At 44.9% G+C, this 21,383-nt stretch overlaps 1 protein-coding gene across 1 annotated transcript in view; it reads left to right on the forward strand.

Moving 5' to 3' along the window:
• Nucleotides 1-204: 204 nt before the first annotated feature.
• Nucleotides 205-21,383, forward strand: part of LOC133961122 (uncharacterized) — a 71,858-nt gene continuing 50,679 nt past the window's right edge. Inside the window, exons 1-5 of the mRNA XM_062396094.1 lie at nt 205-256; nt 2,232-2,333; nt 2,432-2,599; nt 2,724-2,840; nt 3,995-4,160. Coding sequence (XP_062252078.1) covers nt 205-256; nt 2,232-2,333; nt 2,432-2,599; nt 2,724-2,840; nt 3,995-4,160 — 605 coding nt within the window. The remainder of the gene's footprint in view (nt 257-2,231; nt 2,334-2,431; nt 2,600-2,723; nt 2,841-3,994; nt 4,161-21,383) is intronic.

A 21,383-nucleotide genomic window follows, 5' to 3' on the forward strand; every position in this document is an offset into this window, starting at 1 on the left:
TGTCATGTGTTGACGTGTTTTCTATGTGACAAAAGAGAGACTGACAGTTTGAATGATCACGCTGTAAAAATGGAAACACGCCCAATCCCTGAGATATTCCGACATGTCTCAGTCATACAGGCGTTCATCACCTGTAGAGTATATAAAGTGACTCCGTGTTGATGAGAGGTCGTATAAGGAATCTACTGAACTTACCTGTTCATCATGATGAAGCTGCTTCTTTCTCTAAATCTCATCTGGGCGCTCTCCAGCACAGGTAACTAATTATCTCTACAATACTGATTCAGCAGCTACAACAGAACCTCTTTTAAATCTAGTTTTAAAAATGTTAACAATAATATTCACCAGCTGTTTGTTCCACTTAAAAGAAGTAATTTAATGTCCTTGAAAATATAAGGAGGCTCTATTGATCCTCAGAGGAGATATTTATAAGTTACAGTACAGCAGTACAAGAAACAGACTAAACAGGTAGGAAGCAGATGAAATAATTGAGAGTCATGTACAGTGCTGTGAAAAAGTATTTGCCCCCTTCCAGATTTTTTTATTTTTTGGCATATTTGTCCCGACTTAAAAGATTCAGATCATCAAGCAAATTTTAATATTAGACAAAGATAACCAAAGTAAATACAAAATGCAGTTTTTAAATCATGATTTCACTTATTAAAGGAAAAAAGCTATCCAAACCTACCTGGTCCTTTGTGAAAAAGTAACCAAATAACTGGTTGTGCCACCCTTGGCGGCAATAACTGCAATCAAGCGTTTGCGATAACTGGCAATGAGTCTTACACATAGCTGTGGAGGAATTTTGGCCCACTCTTCTTGCAGAATAGTTTTAATTCAGCCACCGTTTTCTATAAACGGCTTGTTTAAGGTCATGCCACAGCATCTCAATCTGATTTAAGTCCAGACTTTGAATAGGCCACTCCAAAACCTTCATTTTGTTTTTTATGAGCCATTCAGAGGTGGACATGCTGGTGTGTTTCGGATCATTGTCCTGCTGCATAACCCAAGTGCGCTTAAGCTTGAGGTCACAAACTGATGGCCGGACATTCTCCTTAAGGATTTTCTGGGAGGGACCAGAATTCATGGTTCCATCAATTGTGGCAAGTCGTCCTGAAGCTGCAAAATAGCCCCAGACCATAACACTACCACCACCATGTTTGACTGTTGCTATGGTGTTGTTTTAATGAAATGCTGTGTTAGTTTTACGCCAGATGTGATGCGGCGCACATCTTCCAAAAGTTAATCTTTTGTTTCGTCAGTCCACAAAATATTTGCCTAAAAGTCTTGGGGATTTTTGGCAAATGTGAGACGAGCCTTTATGTTATTTTTGGTCAGCAGTGGCTTTTGTCTTGGAACTCTGCCATGGATGCCATTTTTGCCTAGTGTCTTTCTTATTGCTGAATCATGAAAAATTGACTTTAACTGAGGCAAGTGAGGCCTGCAGTTCCTTAGATGTTGTTCTGGTGTCTTTTATGACCTCCTGGATGAGTCGTCGATGCGCTCTTGGAGTAATTTTGGTATGCCAGCCACTCCAGGGAAGGTTCACCACTGTTCCAAGTCTTCTCCATATGTGGATAATGGCTCTCAACGTGGTTCACTGAAGTCCCAAAGCCTTAGAAATGGCTTTGTACCCCTTTCCAAACTGATACATGTCAATTACTTTGTTTCTCATCTGTTTTGGAATTTCTTTTAGATCGAGGCATGATGTGTTGCTTTTTGAGATCTTTTATCCTACTTCACTTTGTCAGACAGGTTCTATTTAAGTTATTTCTTTATTCAACAGGTCTGGCAGTAATCAGGCCTGGGTGTAGCTAGTGAAATTGAATTCAGCTTTCAAAAAAATATTGTTAATCACAATTCATTCATGATTTATCATGGGGTGCAATTGCTTTTTCACATAGGGATAGGTAGGTTTGGATACCATTTTTCCCTTAGAAAAAAATCATCATTTAAAAAATGCATTTCATATTTACTCAGGTTATCTTTGTCTAATATAAAAACTGGTTTGATGATCTGAAACATTTAAGTGTGACAAATATGCAACAACATAAGAAACCAGGAAGGGGGCAAATACTTTTTCACAACACTGTATGTAGTGTCTATTTATATTTAAATTACAACCCATATGTCTGAAACTCCGTTTGAACAGTGAGCAGATTTTTGAGCCTTTAGGAACCACAATTTAGAACAGATCATCATATCACTGACTATTTTTCTCCACATTGCAGGTGAAGCACTTGTGTGTGAAACTTGCACAGATGTTACCTGTTCAACCACAGCAGCAGTTACATGTCCCACAGGCACGATGTGTATCACAGCTTCCATTCAAGGTAAACTTCTCTACAAGTTACTCTCCAGTGAAATACATGTACTGCAAAGTGACGTGTGCTTTCCATCACCATTAACAAACTGCACTTTGACTCTGCAGCCGTTTCATCTGGGACTCCTGGACAGCAAATCTACAAGGCCTGTGCCCCCCCCTCCCTGTGTCCAACCACAGGCTCTTCTACATTTTCAGTGAACTTGGGTGTTTCCAGTGCACTTGCAAATGCTACATGCTGCAACACAGACAACTGCAACTCTGTCACTCCTCCTTGTAAGTAGATGTAGATGACTCTTATTAATCTGCATCCTTCTCCTGACATGTTCTGTTTTTAATCCATAACACTTCCATCTTCTCTCTTTCTCTAATAAACAGTATAATTTTTTGTCTGTTTCAGTCCCTGTGGTTCCAGCAGTTAACAGTCTACAGTGTCACGTCTGTAACCCCATGACCTCTGATTGCAGCTCTTCAGTACAATGTAAGGGAACAGAGGATCTCTGCTTTCAAGCCAGTGGTAAGTCTTCTTCTTATATACTGCATTTAAACAAAGATTACTTCAAAACTTTTTTACTACATTTAAGTATTTGCTAAATATTCATACTAAAGAATGTAGAGTTATGATATATTTACTCATGTACTGAACATTTAAAGCACTTTAATTAAATCTGTATCATCTGTGTTACTCTGTATTTATGATCCATAACATTAGAGATTAAAAACTTATTTTTTACAGTCTTATGTCTTTTTATGAAAAGTTTATTTTCTCATCATCTTTAGATCATCATAATGTTTTAGAATTAAAGCGCACACATGAGATAAAGTAGTTAAAATTAGTTTCATCTTGAACAGTTGACAAACTATTGATTATTTCTCAGTTAATCTGTTTGATATTTAAAATCACGATTTCCTGGAACTCAACTTGATGATAAAAGTCCGGTAGCGTATTGCATTCACTTGGACGAAAAGCCCTATTTTTCTTAAATAATTGTAATCTAATATTTTGATGAATTTACATTTGCGTAGATGTTTCTCATCTTTTGTTGGATTTCTTGTATTAGCTCCATGACGTATAGCGTCAGACTCTCCTTCTGTATAAATAACAATGAACTACAAAAGACTAACAAACTAAATATTGACTAATGGACAAAAATGAAAACTATCCTTTATCTATCTGTAGCATATCCTCGAAAGATGGTCGAGAGTTTCAACTGTTTTCCGCTTTATTTGAATCTTCCCTAAACAACACCTAAGAGCTTGTGCCTCTTAAGAGGGTCACTAAAAAATAAAACTTTTCCTTTGTCTAGTTACAGATTCATAACAGTAAGTCCGTGTCTATACAGGAACTATAATGCATTAAACAAAGTTTACTTCAAACCTATTCTACTTAAGTATTTTTAACATATTCATACTAAAGAGTGAAGAGTTAAGATATATTTACTCATGTACTAAACATTTAAAGCACTTTAATTAAATATGCTTTATTATACTTAATTATCTCGAAAATTCAGAGATATATATATATATATTTAAAAGGCTCTGTTTTTCGTAGATAATTGTAATATAGTATTTTGATGAAGTTATATTTCGAAATACTTTAATCCTCTTAAAAGTGAAGAATTCTCTGTGATATTATCCAACTAACAAACCTACAATTGTATTTCATCTTAGTGACAAATACAGGTGGCACTTCTCCAGCTTTTGGCTGTGCATCTACAAATCTGTGTGCAACTGCTGCCAGCCTGGGGTCACTGCCTTTCATGCAAAGTGTTGGTAACATTACCAGTGGACCAGCCTGTTGTGGGACTAGTTTGTGTAACACTCTCACTACAACAACAACAACCCCAACGACAACAACCACTACCCCAACTACAACTACCACTACCCCAACGACAACAACCACTACCCCAACTACAACAACAACCACTACAACAACAACCACCCCAACTACAACAACCACAACTCAAACTCCAACCACTACCCCAACTACAACAACCACTACCCCAACTACAACAACCACTACCCCAACTACAACAACCACTACCCCAACTACAACAACCACTACCCCAACTACAACAACCACCACCCCAACTACAACAACCACAACTCCAACTACAACCACTACCCCAACTACAACAACCACTACCCCAACTACAACAACCACTACCCCAACTACAACATCAACTACCCCAACTACAACCACCACTACGCTACTTACAACAACCACTACCCCAACTACAACAGCCACTACCCCAACTACAACAACCACTTCCCCAACAACAAATACCTCTACGCCAACTACAACAAACACTACTCCAACTACAACAACGACTACCCCAACTACAACCACCACTACGCTACCTACAACAACCACTACCCCAACTACAACAGCCACTACCCCAACTACAACCACTAGCCCAACTACAAAAACCACTACCCCAACTACAACAACAACTACCCCAACTATAACAACAACTACCCCAACTACAACTACAACTACACCAACTACAACAACCACTATGCTACCTACAACAACCACTACCCCAACTACAACAACAACTACCCCAACTACAACCACTACCCCTACAACCATGGCGGTAACTATAACAACCAATAATCCAACTACAACAACCAAAACCCCAACTACAACTACAACTACCCCAACTACAACCGCCACTACGCCACCTACAACAACCACTACCCCAAATAAAACAACCACTTCCCCAACTACAACAACTACCCCAACTACAACCACTACCCCAACTACAACAACCACTACCCCAACTACAACAACCACTACCCCAACTACAACCACTACCCCAACTACAACAACCACTACCACATCTACAAAAACCACTACCCCAACTTCAACAACCTCTAACCCAACTACGACAACCACTACCCCAACTACAACCACCACTACGCCTACTACAACAACCACTACCCCAACTACAACAACAACTACTCCTACTACAACAACCACTACCCCAACTACAACAACCACTAACCCAACTACGACAACCTCTACCCCAACAACAAACACCACTACGCCAACTACAACTACCACTACCCCAACTACAACAACCACTACCCCAACTACAACAACCACTACCCCAACTACAACCACCACTACACCAACTACAACAACCACTACGCCAACTACAACTACCACTACCCCAACTACAACCACTACCCCAACTACAACAACCACTACCCCATCTACAACAACCACTACCCCAACTACAACAACCACTACCCCAACTACAACAACCACTACGCCAACTACAACAACCACTACCCCAACTACAACCACTACCCCATCTACAACAACCACTACCCCAACTTCAACAACCACTACCCCAACTACAACAACCCCTACCCCATCTACAACCACCACTACCCCAACTACAACAACTACTACCCCTAGTACAACAACCACTACCCCAACTACAACAACCACTATCCCTACTACAACAACCACTACCCCAACTACAACAACCACTACCCCAACTACAACCACTACCCCAACTACATCAACCACTCCCCCAACTACAACAACCACTACCCCAACTACAACCACCACTACGCCAACAACAACTTCCACTACCCCAACTACAACCACTACCCCAACTAAAACAACCACTACCCCTACAACAGCTACCACTAGCCCAACAACAACTACCACTACCCAAACAACAACAACAACCACCCCAACTACAACCACCACTACGCCAACTACAACAACAGCTACCCCAACTACAACAACCACTACGCCAAGTACAACAACTACCACCCCAACTACAACCACTACCGCATCTACAACAACCACTACCCCAACTACAACAACCACTACCCCAACTACAACAACCACTACTCCAACTACAACAACCACTACCCCAACAACCACAACCACAACCACTACGCCAACTACAACAACCACTACCCCAACTACAACCACTACCCCAACTACATCAACCACTACCCCAACTACAACAACCACTACCCCAACTACAACAACCACTACCCCAACTACAACCACCACTACGCCAACTACAACAACCACTACCCCAACTACCACTACTCCTAGTACAACAGCCACTGCCGCAACTACAACAACCACTATCGCTACTACAACAGCAACTACCCCAACTACAACAACCACTACCCCAACTACAACCACTACCCCAACTACATCAACCACTACCCCAACTACAACCACCACTACGCCAACTACAACTACCATTACCCCAACTACAACCACTACACCAACTACAACAACCACTACCCCAACAACAACTACCACAAGCCCAACAACAACAACCACTACCCCAAATACAACAACAAATACCTCTACTACAACAACCACTACCCCAACAACAACCACCACTACGCCAACTACAACAACCACTACCCCAACTACCACTACCCCAACTACAACAACCACTACCCCAACAACCACAACCACTACGCCAACTACAACAACCACTACACCAACTACAACAACTACTTCCCCTAGTACAAAAACCACTACCACAACTACAACCACCACTACCCCAACAACCACAACCACTACGCCAACTACAACAACCACTACACCAACTACAACAACTACTACCCCTAGTACAAAAACCACTACCACAACTACAACAACAACTACCCCAACTACAACAACCACTACCCCAACTACAACCACCACTACGCCAACTACAACAACCACTACCCCAACTACCACTACCCCAACTACAACAACCACTACCCCAACAACCACAACCACTACCCCAACAACAACAACAGCTACCCCAACTACAACCACTACCCCAACAACAACCACCACTACGCCAACTACAACTACCACTACGCCAACTACAACAACCACTACCCCAACTACAACAACTACTACCCCAACTACAACAACCACTACGCCAAGTACAACAACTACCACCCCAACTACAACCACTACCCCTTCTACAACAACCACTAACCCAACTACAGCAACCACTACCCCAACTACAACCACCACTACGCCAACTAAAACAACCACTACCCCAACTACAACAACAACTACTCCTACTACAACAACCACTACCCCAACTACAACAACCACTACCCCTACTACAACAACCACTACCCCAACTACAACAACCACTATCCCTACTACAACAACCACTAACCCAACTACAACAACCACTACCCCAACAACAACTACCACTAGCCCAACAACAACAACCACTACCCCAACAACAACAACCACTACTCCAACTACAACAACCACTACCCCAACAACCACAACCACTACGCCAACTACAACAACCACTACCCCAACTACAACAACCACTACCCCAACTACAACCACGACTACGCCAACTACAACAACCACTACCCCAACTACCACTACCCCTAGTACAACAACCACTACCCCAACTACAACAACCAGTATCCCTACTACAACAACCACTACTCCAGCTACAACAACCTCTTCCCCAACTACCACTACCCCAACAACAACAACAACTAACCCTACTACAACAACCACTACCCCAACTACAACGACCAATACCCCAACTACAACCACCACTACGCCAACTACAACAACCACTACCCCAACAACAACTACCACTACTCCAACTACAACTACCACTACCCCAACAACAACAACCACTACCCCAACAACAACAACCAGTTCCCCAACTACAACAACCACTACCCAAACTACCACTAGTCCGACAACCACAACCACTACGCCCACTACAACAACCACTACCCCAACAACCACTACCCCAACTACAACAACCACTACCCCTACAACCATGGCCGTAACTTTAACAACCACTACTCAAACTACAACAACCACTTCCCCAACTACAACAACCACTATCCCAACTACAACAACAACTACCCCAACTACAACAACCACTTCCCCAACTAAAACAACCACTCTCCCAACTACAACAACCACTAACCCAACTACAACCACCACTACCCCAACAACAACAACCACTACCCCAACTACAACAACAACTACCCCAACTACAACAACCACTTCCCCAACTACAACAACCACTGTCCCAACTACAACAACCACTAACCCAACTAGTACCACCACTACGCCAACTACAACAACCTCTTCCCCAACTACCACTACCCCAACAACAACAACAACTAACCCTACTACAAAAACCACTACCCCAACAACAACTACCACAAGCCCAACAACCACTTCCCCAACAACAACAACCACTACTCCAACTACAACAACCAATACCCCAACTACAACTAAAACTACCCCAACTACAAACACCACTACCCCAACTACAACAACCACTACCCCAACTACTACAACCAGTACGCCAACTACAACAACCACTACCCCAACTACAACCACTACCCCATCTACAAAAAACACTACCCCAACTACAACAACCACTACCCCAACAACAACCACCACTACGCCAACTACAAAGACTAATACCCCAACTACAATAACCACTAATCCTACTACAACAACCACTACCCCAACTACAACAACCACAACCCAAACTACAACCACCACTACGCCAACTACAACCACCACTACCCCAACTACAACCACCACTACGCCAACTACAACAACCACTACCCCAACAACCACTACCCCAACAACAACAAGCAGTAACCTTACTACAACAACCAATATCCCAACTACCACTACCCCAACAACCACAACCACTACGCCAACTACAACAACCACTACCCCAACAACAACCACCACTACGCCAACTACAAAGACTAATACCCCAACTACAACAACAACTAACCCTACTACAACAACCACTACCCCAACTACAACAACCACTACCCCAACAACAACAACAACTACCCCAACAACAACAACAACTACTCCTACTACAACAACCACTACCCAAACTACAACTACAACTTCCCCAACTACAACCACCACTACGCTACCTACAACAACAACTACCCCAACTACAACCACTACCCCAACTACAACCACCACTACGACAACTACAACTACCACTACGCCAACTACAACTACCACTACCCCAACTACAACCACTACCCCATCTACAACAACCGCTACCCCAACTACAACAACCACTATCCCTACTACAACAACCACTACCCCAACAACAACAACAACTACCCCTACTACAACAACCACTACCCCAACTACAACAACGACTATCCCAACTACAACAACCACTACCCCAACTGCAACCACCACTACCCCAACAACAACAACCACTACCCCAACTACAACAACAACTACCCCAACTACAACAACCGCTACCCCAACAACAACTACCACTAGCACAACAACAACAACCACTACCCCAACTACAACAACCACTACCCCAACTACAACCACCACTACGCCAACTACAACAACCACTACGCCAACTACAACAACCACTACCCCAACTACAACAACCACTACCCAATCTACAACAACCACTACCCCAACTACCACAACCACTACCCCAACAACAACAACCACTAGTCCAACTACAACCACCACTACGCCAACTACAACTACCATTACCCCAACTACAACCACTACCCCAACTACAACAACCACTACCCCAACAACAACTACCACTAGCCCAACAACAACAACCACTACCCCAACTACAACAACAACTACCCCAACTACAACAACCACTTCCCCAACTACAACAGCCACTATCCCAACTACAACAACCACTAACCCAACTACAACCACCACTACCCCAACAACAACAACCACTACCCCAACAACAACTACCACTAGCCCAACAACAACAACCACTACCCCAACTACAACAACGACTATCCCTACTACAACAACAACTACCCCAACTACAACAACCACTACCCCAACTACAACAACCCCTACCCCAACTACAACAACAACTACCCCAACTACAACAACCACTTCCCCAACTACAACAACCACTATCCCAACTACAACAACCACTAACCCCACTACAACCACCACTACCCCAACAACCACTACCCCAACTACAACAACCACTTCCCCAACTACAACAACCACTACCCCAACTACAACAACTACTACCCCTAGTACAACAACCACTACCCCAACTACAACAACCACTATCCCTACTACAACAACCACTACCCCAACTACAACAACCACTATCCCTACTACAACAACAACTACCCCAACTACAACAACCACTACCCCAACAACAACTACCACTAGCCCAACAACCACTGCCCCAACAACAACAACCACTACTCCAACTACAACAACCAATACCCCAACTACAACTACAACTACCCCAACTACAACCACCACTACCCCAACTACAACAACCACTACCCCAACTACTACAACCAGTACGCCAACTACAACAACCACTACCCCAACTACAACCACTACCCCATCTACAACAACCACTACCCCAACTACAACAACCACTACCCCAACAACAACTACCACTAGCCCAACAACAACAACCACTACCCCAACTACAACAACAACTACCCCAACTACAACAACCACTACCCCAACTTCAACCACCACTACGCCAACTACAACAACCACTACCCCAACTACCACTACCCCAACAACAACTACCACTACTCCAACTACAACTACCACTACCCCAACTACAACAACCACTACCCCATCTACAACAACCACTACCCCAACTACAACAACCACTACCCCAACTACAACAACCACTACCCCAACTACAACAACCACTACCCCAACTACAACAACCACTACCCCAACTACAACAACCACTACGCCAACTACAACAACCACTACCCCAACTACAACAACCACTACCCAATCTACAACAACCACTACCCCAACTACCACAACCACTACCCCAACAACAACAACCACTAGTCCAACTACAACCACCACTACGCCAACTACAACTACCATTACCCCAACTACAACCACTACCCCAACTACAACAACCACTACCCCAACAACAACTACCACTAGCCCAACAACAACAACCACTACCCCAACTACAACAACAACTACCCCAACTACAACAACCACTTCCCCAACTACAACAGCCACTATCCCAACTACAACAACCACTAACCCAACTACAACCACCACTACCCCAACAACAACAACCACTACCCAAACTACACCAACAACTACCCCAACTACAACAACCACTACCCCAACAACAACTACCACTAGCCCAACAACAACAACCACTACGCCAACTACAACAACAACTACCCCAACTACAACAACAACTACCCCAACTACAACCACCACTACGCCAACCACAACAACCACTACCCCAACTACCACTACCCCAACTACAACAACCACTACCCCAACAACCACAACCACTACACCAACTACAACAACCACTACCCAAACTACAACAACTACTACCCCTAGTACAACAACCACTACCCCAACTACAACAACCACTATCCCTACTACAACAACAACTACCCCAACTACAACAACCACTACCCCAACTACAACCACTACCCCAACTACATCAACCACTACCCCAACTACAACAACCACTACCCTAACTACAACAACCACTACCCCAACTACAACCACCACTACGCCAACTACAACTACCATTACCCCAACTACAACCACTACCCCAACTACAACAACCACTACCCCAACAACAACTACCACTACCCCAACAACCACTACCCCAACAACAACAACCAGTAACCCTACTACAACAACCAATACCCCAACTACCACTACCCCAACAACCACAACCACTACGCCAACTACAACAACCACTACCCCAACTACAACAACTACTACTCCTAGTACAACAACCACTACCCCAACTACAACAACCACTATCCCTACTACAACAACAACTACCCCAACTACAACAACCGCTACCCCAACTACAACCGCTACCCCAACTACAACCACTACCCCAACTACAACAACCACTACCCTAACTACAACAACCACTACCCCAACTACAACCACCACTACGCCAACTACAACTACCATTACCCCAACTACAACCACTACCCCAACTACAACAACCACTACCCCAACAACAACTACCACTACCCCAACAACCACTACCCCAACAACAACAACCAGTAACCCTACTACAACAACCACTACCCCAACTACAACAACTACTACCCCTAGTACAACAACCACTACCCCAACTACAACAACCACTATCCCTACTACAACAACCACTACCCCAACTACAACAACCACTATCCCTACTACAACAACAACTACCCCAACTACAACAACCTCTACCCCAACTACAACCACTACCCCAACAACAACAACCACTACCCCAACAACAACAACCAGTTCCCCTACTACAACAACCACTCCCCAAACAACCACTACTCCGACAACCACAACCACTACGCAAACTACAACAACCACTACCCCAACAACCACTACCCCAACTACAACAACCACTACCCCTGCAACCATGGCCGTAACTTTAACAACCACTACTCAAACTACAACCACCGCTACCCCAACAACAACAACCACTACCCCAACTACTACAACCAGTACACCAACTACAACAACCACTACCCCAACTACAACCACTACCCCATCTACAACAACAACTACCCCAACTACAACAACCACTACCCCAACTACAACCACCACTACGCCATCTACAACAACAACTACCCCAACTACAACAACCACTACCCCAACTACAACCACCACTACGCCAACTACAACTACCACTACTCCAACTACAACAACGACTATCCCTACTACAACATCCACTACCCCAACTACAACAACCACTACCCCAACTACAACAACCACTACCCCAACAACAACTACCACTAGCCCAAAAACAACAACCACTACCCCAACTACAACAACAACTACCCCAACTACAACAACTACTACCCCTAGTACAACAACCACTACCCCAACTACAACAACGACTATCCCTACTACAACATCCACTACCCCAACTACAACAACCACTACCCCAACTACAACAACCACTACCCCAACAACAACTACCACTAGCCCAACAACAACAACCACTACCCCAACTACAACAACAACTACCCCAACTACAACAACCACTACCCAAACAACAACCATCACTACGCCAACTACAAAGACTAATACCCCAACTACAACAACAACTACCCCTACTACAACAACCACTACCCCAACTACAACAACCACTACCCCAACTACAACCACCACTACGCCAACTACAACAACCTCTTCCCCAACTACCACTACCCCAACAACAACAACAACTACCCCTACTACAACAACCACTACCCCAACTACAACTACCACTACCCCAACTACAACCACCACTACGCCAACTACAACAACCACTACCCCAACAACAACTACCACTACTGTAACTACAACTACCACTACCCCAACAACAACAACCACTACCCCAACAACAACAACCAGTACCCCTACTACAACAACCACTACCCCTACTACAACAACCACTACCCCAACTACAACAACCACTACCCCAACTACAACCACCACTACGCCAACTACAACAACCTCTTCCCCAACTACCACTTCCCCAACAACAACAACAACTACCCCTACTACAACAACCACTACCCCAACTACAACTACCACTACCCCAACTACAACCACCACTACGCCAACTACAACAACCACTACCCCAACAACAACAACCAGTACCCCTACTACAACAACCACTACCCAAACTACCACTACTCCGACAACAACAACCACTTCCCCAACAACATCTACCACTACTCCAACTACAACTACCACTACCCCAACAACAACAACCACTACCCCAACAACAACAAACAGTACCCCTACTACAACAACCACTACCCAAACTACAACAACCACTTCCCCAACTACAACAACCACTATCCCAACTACAACAACAACTACCCCGACTACAACAACCACTTCCCCAACTACAACAACCACTATCCCAACTACAACAACCACTAACCCAACTACAACCACCACTACCCCAACAACAACAACCACTACCCCAACTACAACAACAACTACCCCAACTACAACAACCACTTCCCCAACTACAACAACCACTATCCCAAATACAACAACCACTAACCCCACTACAACCACCACTACCCCAACAACAACAACCACTACCCCAACTACAACAACCACTTCCCCAACTACAACAACCACTACCCCAACTACAACAACTACTACCCCTAGTACAACAACCACTACCCCAACTACAACAACCACTATCCCTACTACAACAACCACTACCCCAACTACAACAACCACTATCACTACTACAACAACAACTACCCCAACTACAACAACCACTACCCCAACAACAACTACCACTAGCCCAACAACCACTGCCCCAACAACAACAACCACTACTCCAACTACAACAACCAATACCCCAACTACAACTACAACTACCCCAACTACAACCACCACTACCCCAACTACAACAACCACTACCCCAACTACTACAACCAGTACGCCAACTACAACAACCACTACCCCAACTACAACCACTACCCCATCTACAACAACCACTACCCCAACTACAACAACCACTACCCCAACAACAACTACCACTAGCCCAACAACAACAACCACTACCCCAACTACAACAACAACTACCCCAACTACAACAACCACTACCCCAACTTCAACCACCACTACGCCAACTACAACAACCACTACCCCAACTACCACTACCCCAACAACAACTACCACTACTCCAACTACAACTACCACTACCCCAACTACGACAACCACTACCCCAACTACAACAACCACTACCCCAACAACAACAACCCTTAGTCCAACTACAACCACCACTACCCCAACTACAACAACCACTACCCCAACTACTACAACCAGTACGCCAACTACAACAACCACTACCCCAACTACAACCACTACCCCATCTACAACAACCACTACCCCAACTACAACCACTACCCCATCTACAACAACCACTACCCCAACTACAACAACCACTACCCCAACTACAACAACCACTACCCCAACTACAACAACCACTACCCCAACTACAACAACCACTACCCCAACTACAACAACCACTACGCCAACTACAACTACCACTACCCCAACAACAACAACCACTACCCCAACAACAACAAACAGTACCCCTACTACAACAACCACTACCCAAACTACAACAACCACTTCCCCAACTACAACAACCACTATCCCAACTACAACAACAACTACCCCGACTACAACAACCACTTCCCCAACTACAACAACCACTATCCCAACTACAACAACCACTAACCCAACTACAACCACCACTACCCCAACAACAACAACCACTACCCCAACTACAACAACAACTACCCCAACTACAACAACCACTTCCCCAACTACAACAACCACTATCCCAAATACAACAACCACTAACCCCACTACAACCACCACTACCCCAACAACAACAACCACTACCCCAACTACAACAACCACTTCCCCAACTACAACAACCACTACCCCAACTACAACAACTACTACCCCTAGTACAACAACCACTACCCCAACTACAACAACCACTATCCCTACTACAACAACCACTACCCCAACTACAACAACCACTATCACTACTACAACAACAACTACCCCAACTACAACAACCACTACCCCAACAACAACTACCACTAGCCCAACAACCACTGCCCCAACAACAACAACCACTACTCCAACTACAACAACCAATACCCCAACTACAACTACAACTACCCCAACTACAACCACCACTACCCCAACTACAACAACCACTACCCCAACTACTACAACCAGTACGCCAACTACAACAACCACTACCCCAACTACAACCACTACCCCATCTACAACAACCACTACCCCAACTACAACAACCACTACCCCAACAACAACTACCACTAGCCCAACAACAACAACCACTACCCCAACTACAACAACAACTACCCCAACTACAACAACCACTACCCCAACTTCAACCACCACTACGCCAACTACAACAACCACTACCCCAACTACCACTACCCCAACAACAACTACCACTACTCCAACTACAACTACCACTACCCCAACTACGACAACCACTACCCCAACTACAACAACCACTACCCCAACAACAACAACCCTTAGTCCAACTACAACCACCACTACCCCAACTACAACAACCACTACCCCAACTACTACAACCAGTACGCCAACTACAACAACCACTACCCCAACTACAACCACTACCCCATCTACAACAACCACTACCCCAACTACAACCACTACCCCATCTACAACAACCACTACCCCAACTACAACAACCACTACCCCAACTACAACAACCACTACCCCAACTACAACAACCACTACCCCAACTACAACAACCACTACCCCAACTACAACAACCACTACGCCAACTACAACAACCACTACCCCAACTACAACAACCACTACCCAATCTACAACAACCACTACCCCAACTACAACAACCACTACCCCAACAACAACAACCACTAGTCCAACTACAACCACCACTACGCCAACTACAACTACCATTACCCCAACTACAACAACTACCCCAACTACAACAACCACTACCCCAACAACAACTACCACTAGCCCAATAACAACAACCACTACCCCAACTACAACAACAACTACCCCAACTACAACAACCACTTCCCCAACTACAACCACTACCCCAACTACATCAACCACTACCCCAACTACAACAACCACTACCCTAACTACAACAACCACTACCCCAACTACAACCACCACTACGCCAACTACAACTACTATTACCCCAACTACAAACACTACCCCAACTACAACAACCACTACCCCAACAACAACTACCACTACCCCAACAACCACTACCCCAACTACAACAACCACTACCCCAACTACAACAACCACTACGCCAACTACAACAACCACTACCCCAACTACAACAACCACTACCCAATCTACAACAACCACTACCCCAACTACAACAACCTCTACCCCAACAACAACTACCACTAGCCCAACAACAACAACCACTACCCCAACTACAACAACAACTACCCCAACTACAACAACCACTTCCCCAACAACAACAACCACTACGCCAACTACAACAACAACTACCCCAACTACAACAACAACTACCCCAACTACAACCACCACTACGCCAACCACAACAACCACTACCCCGACTACATCAACCACTTCCCCAACTAAAACAACCACTATCCCAACTACAACAACCACTAACCCAACTACAACCACCACTACCCCAACAACAACAACCACTACCCCAACTACAACAACAACTACCCCAACTACAACAACCACTTCCCCAACTACAACAACCACTGTCCCAAATACAACAACCACTAACCCCACTACAACCACCACTACCCCAACAACAACAACCACTACCCCAACTACAACAACCACTTCCCCAACTACAACAACCACTACCCCAACTACAACAACTACTACCCCTAGTACAACAACCACTACCCCAACTATAACAACCACTATCCCTACTACAACAACCACTACCCCAACTACAACAATCAGTATCACTACTACAACAACAACTACCCCAACTACAACAACCACTACCCCAACAACAACTACCACTAGCCCAACAACCACTGCCCCAACAACAACAACCACTACTCCAACTACAACAACCAATACCTCAACTACAACTACAACTACCCCAACTACAACCACCACTACCCCAACTACAACAACCACTACCCCAACTACTACAACCAGTACGCCAACTACAACAACCACTACCCCAACTACAACCACTACCCCATCTACAACAACCACTACCCCAACTACAACAACCACTACCCCAACTACAACAACCACTACGCCAACTACAACAACCACTACCCCAACTACAACAACCACTACCCCAACAACAACAACCACTAGTCCAACTACAACCACCACTACGCCAACTACAACTACCATTACCCCAACTACAACCACTACCCCAACTACAACAACCACTACCCCAACAACAACTACCACTAGCCCAACAACAACAACCACTACCCCAACAACAACAACCACTACCCCAACTACAACAACAACTACCCCAACTACAACAACCACTACCCCAACAACAACTACCACTAGCCCAACAACAACAACCACTACGCCAACTACAACAACAACTACCCCAACTACAACAACAACTACCCCAACTACAACCACCACTACGCCAACCACAACAACCACTACCCCAACTACCACTACCCCAACTACATCAACCACTACCCCAACTACATCAACCACTACGCCAACTACAACAACCACTACCCTAACTACAACAACCATTACCCCAACTACAACCACTACCCCAACTACAACAACCACTACCCCAACAAAAACTACCACTACCCCAACAACCACTACCCCAACAACAACAACCAGTAACCCTACTACAAAAACCAATACCCCAACTACCACTACCCCAACAACCACAACCACTTCGCCAACTACAACAACCACTACCCCAACTACAACAACTACTACCCCTAGTACAACAACCACTACCCCAACTACAACAACCACTATCCCTACTACAACAACAACTACCCCAACTACAACAACCACTACCCCAACTACAACCACTACCCCAACTACATCAACCACTACCCCAACTACAACAACCACTACCCTAACTACAACAACCACTACCCCAACTACAACCACCACTACGCCAACTACAACTACCATTACCCCAACTACAACCACTACCCCAACTACAACAACCACTACCCCAACAACAACTACCACTACCCCAACAACCACTACCCCAACAACAACAACCAGTAACCCTACTACAACAACCACTACCCCAACTACAACAACTACTACCCCTAGTACAACAACCACTACCCCAACTACAACAACCACTATCCCTACTACAACAACCACTACCCCAACTACAACAACCACTATCCCTACTACAACAACAACTACCCCAACTACAACAACCTCTACCCCAACTACAACCACTACCCCAACAACAACAACCACTACCCCAACAACAACAACCAGTTCCCCTACTACAACAACCACTACCCAAACAACCACTACTCCGACAACCACAACCACTACGCCAACTACAACAACCACTACCCCAACAACCACTACCCCAACTACAACAACCACTACCCCTGCAACAATGGCCGTAACTTTAACAACCACTACTCAAACTACAACCACCACTACCCCAACAACAACAACCACTACCCCAACTACTACAACCAGTACGCCAACTACAACAACCACTACCCAAACTACAACCACTACCCCATCTACAACAACAACTACCCCAACTACAACAACCACTACCCCAACTACAACCACCACTACGCCAACTACAACTACCACTACTCCAACTACAACAACGACTATCCCTACTACAACATCCACTACCCCAACTACAACAACCACTACCCCAACTACAACAACCACTACCCCAACAACAACTACCACTAGCCCAACAACAACAACCACTACCCCAACTACAACAACAACTACCCCAACTACAACAACTACTACCCCTAGTACAACAACCACTACCCCAACTACAACAACGACTATCCCTACTACAACATCCACTACCCCAACTACAACAACCACTACCCCAACTACAACAACCACTACCCCAACAACAACTACCACTAGCCCAACAACAACAACCACTACCCCAACTACAACAACAACTACCCCAACTACAACAACCACTACCCAAATAACAACCACCACTACGCCAACTACAAAGACTAATACCCCAACTACAACAACAACTACCCCTACTACAACAACCACTACCCCAACTACAACAACCACTACCCCAACTACAACCACCACTACGCCAACTACAACAACCTCTTCCCCAACTACCACTACCCCAACAACAACAACAACAACAACTACCCCTACTACAACAACCACTACCCCAACTACAACTACCACTACCCCAACTACAACCACCACTACGCCAACTACAACAACCACTACCCCAACAACAACTACCACTACTCTAACTACAACTACCACTACCCCAACAACAACAACCACTACCCCAACAACAACAACCAGTACCCCTACTACAACAACCACTACCCCTATTACAACAACCACTACCCCAACTACAACAACCTCTTCCCCAACTACCACTACCCCAACAACAACAACTACCCCTACTACAACAACCACTACCCCAACTACAACTACCACTACCCCAACTACAACCACCACTACGCCAACTACAACAACCACTACCCCAACAACAACAACCAGTACCCCTACTACAACAACCACTACCCAAACTACCACTACTCCGACAACAACAACCACTTCCCCAACAACAACTACCACTACCCCAACTACCACTACCCCAACTACAACAACCACTACCCCAACAACCCCAACCACTACGCCAACTACAACAACAACTACCCCAACTACAACAACTACTACCCCTAGTACAACAACCACTACCCCAACTACAACAACCACTATCCCTACTACAACAACAACTACCCCAACTACAACAACCACTACCCCAACTACAACCACTACCCCAACTACATCAACCACTACCCCAACTACAACAACCACTACCCTAACTACAACAACCACTACCCCAACTACAACCACCACTACGCCAACTACAACTACCATTACCCCAACTACAACCACTACCCCAACTACAACAACCACTACCCCAACAACAACTACCACTACCCCAACAACCACTACCCCAACAACAACAACCAGTAACCCTACTACAACATCCAATACCCCAACTTCCACTACCCCAACAACCACAACCACTACGCCAACTACAACAACCACTACCCCAACAACAACTACCACTACTCCAACTACAACAACCACTACCCCAACAACAACCACCACTACGCCAACAACAAAGACTAATACCCCAACTACAACAACAACTAATCCTACTACAACAACCACTACCCCAACTACAACAACAACTACCCCAACTACAACAACCGCTACCCCAACAACAACTACCACTACTCCGACAAC

Source organism: Platichthys flesus, chromosome 9, assembly GCF_949316205.1.
Source record: "Platichthys flesus chromosome 9, fPlaFle2.1, whole genome shotgun sequence".
Classification (NCBI taxonomy): domain Eukaryota; kingdom Metazoa; phylum Chordata; class Actinopteri; order Pleuronectiformes; family Pleuronectidae; genus Platichthys; species Platichthys flesus.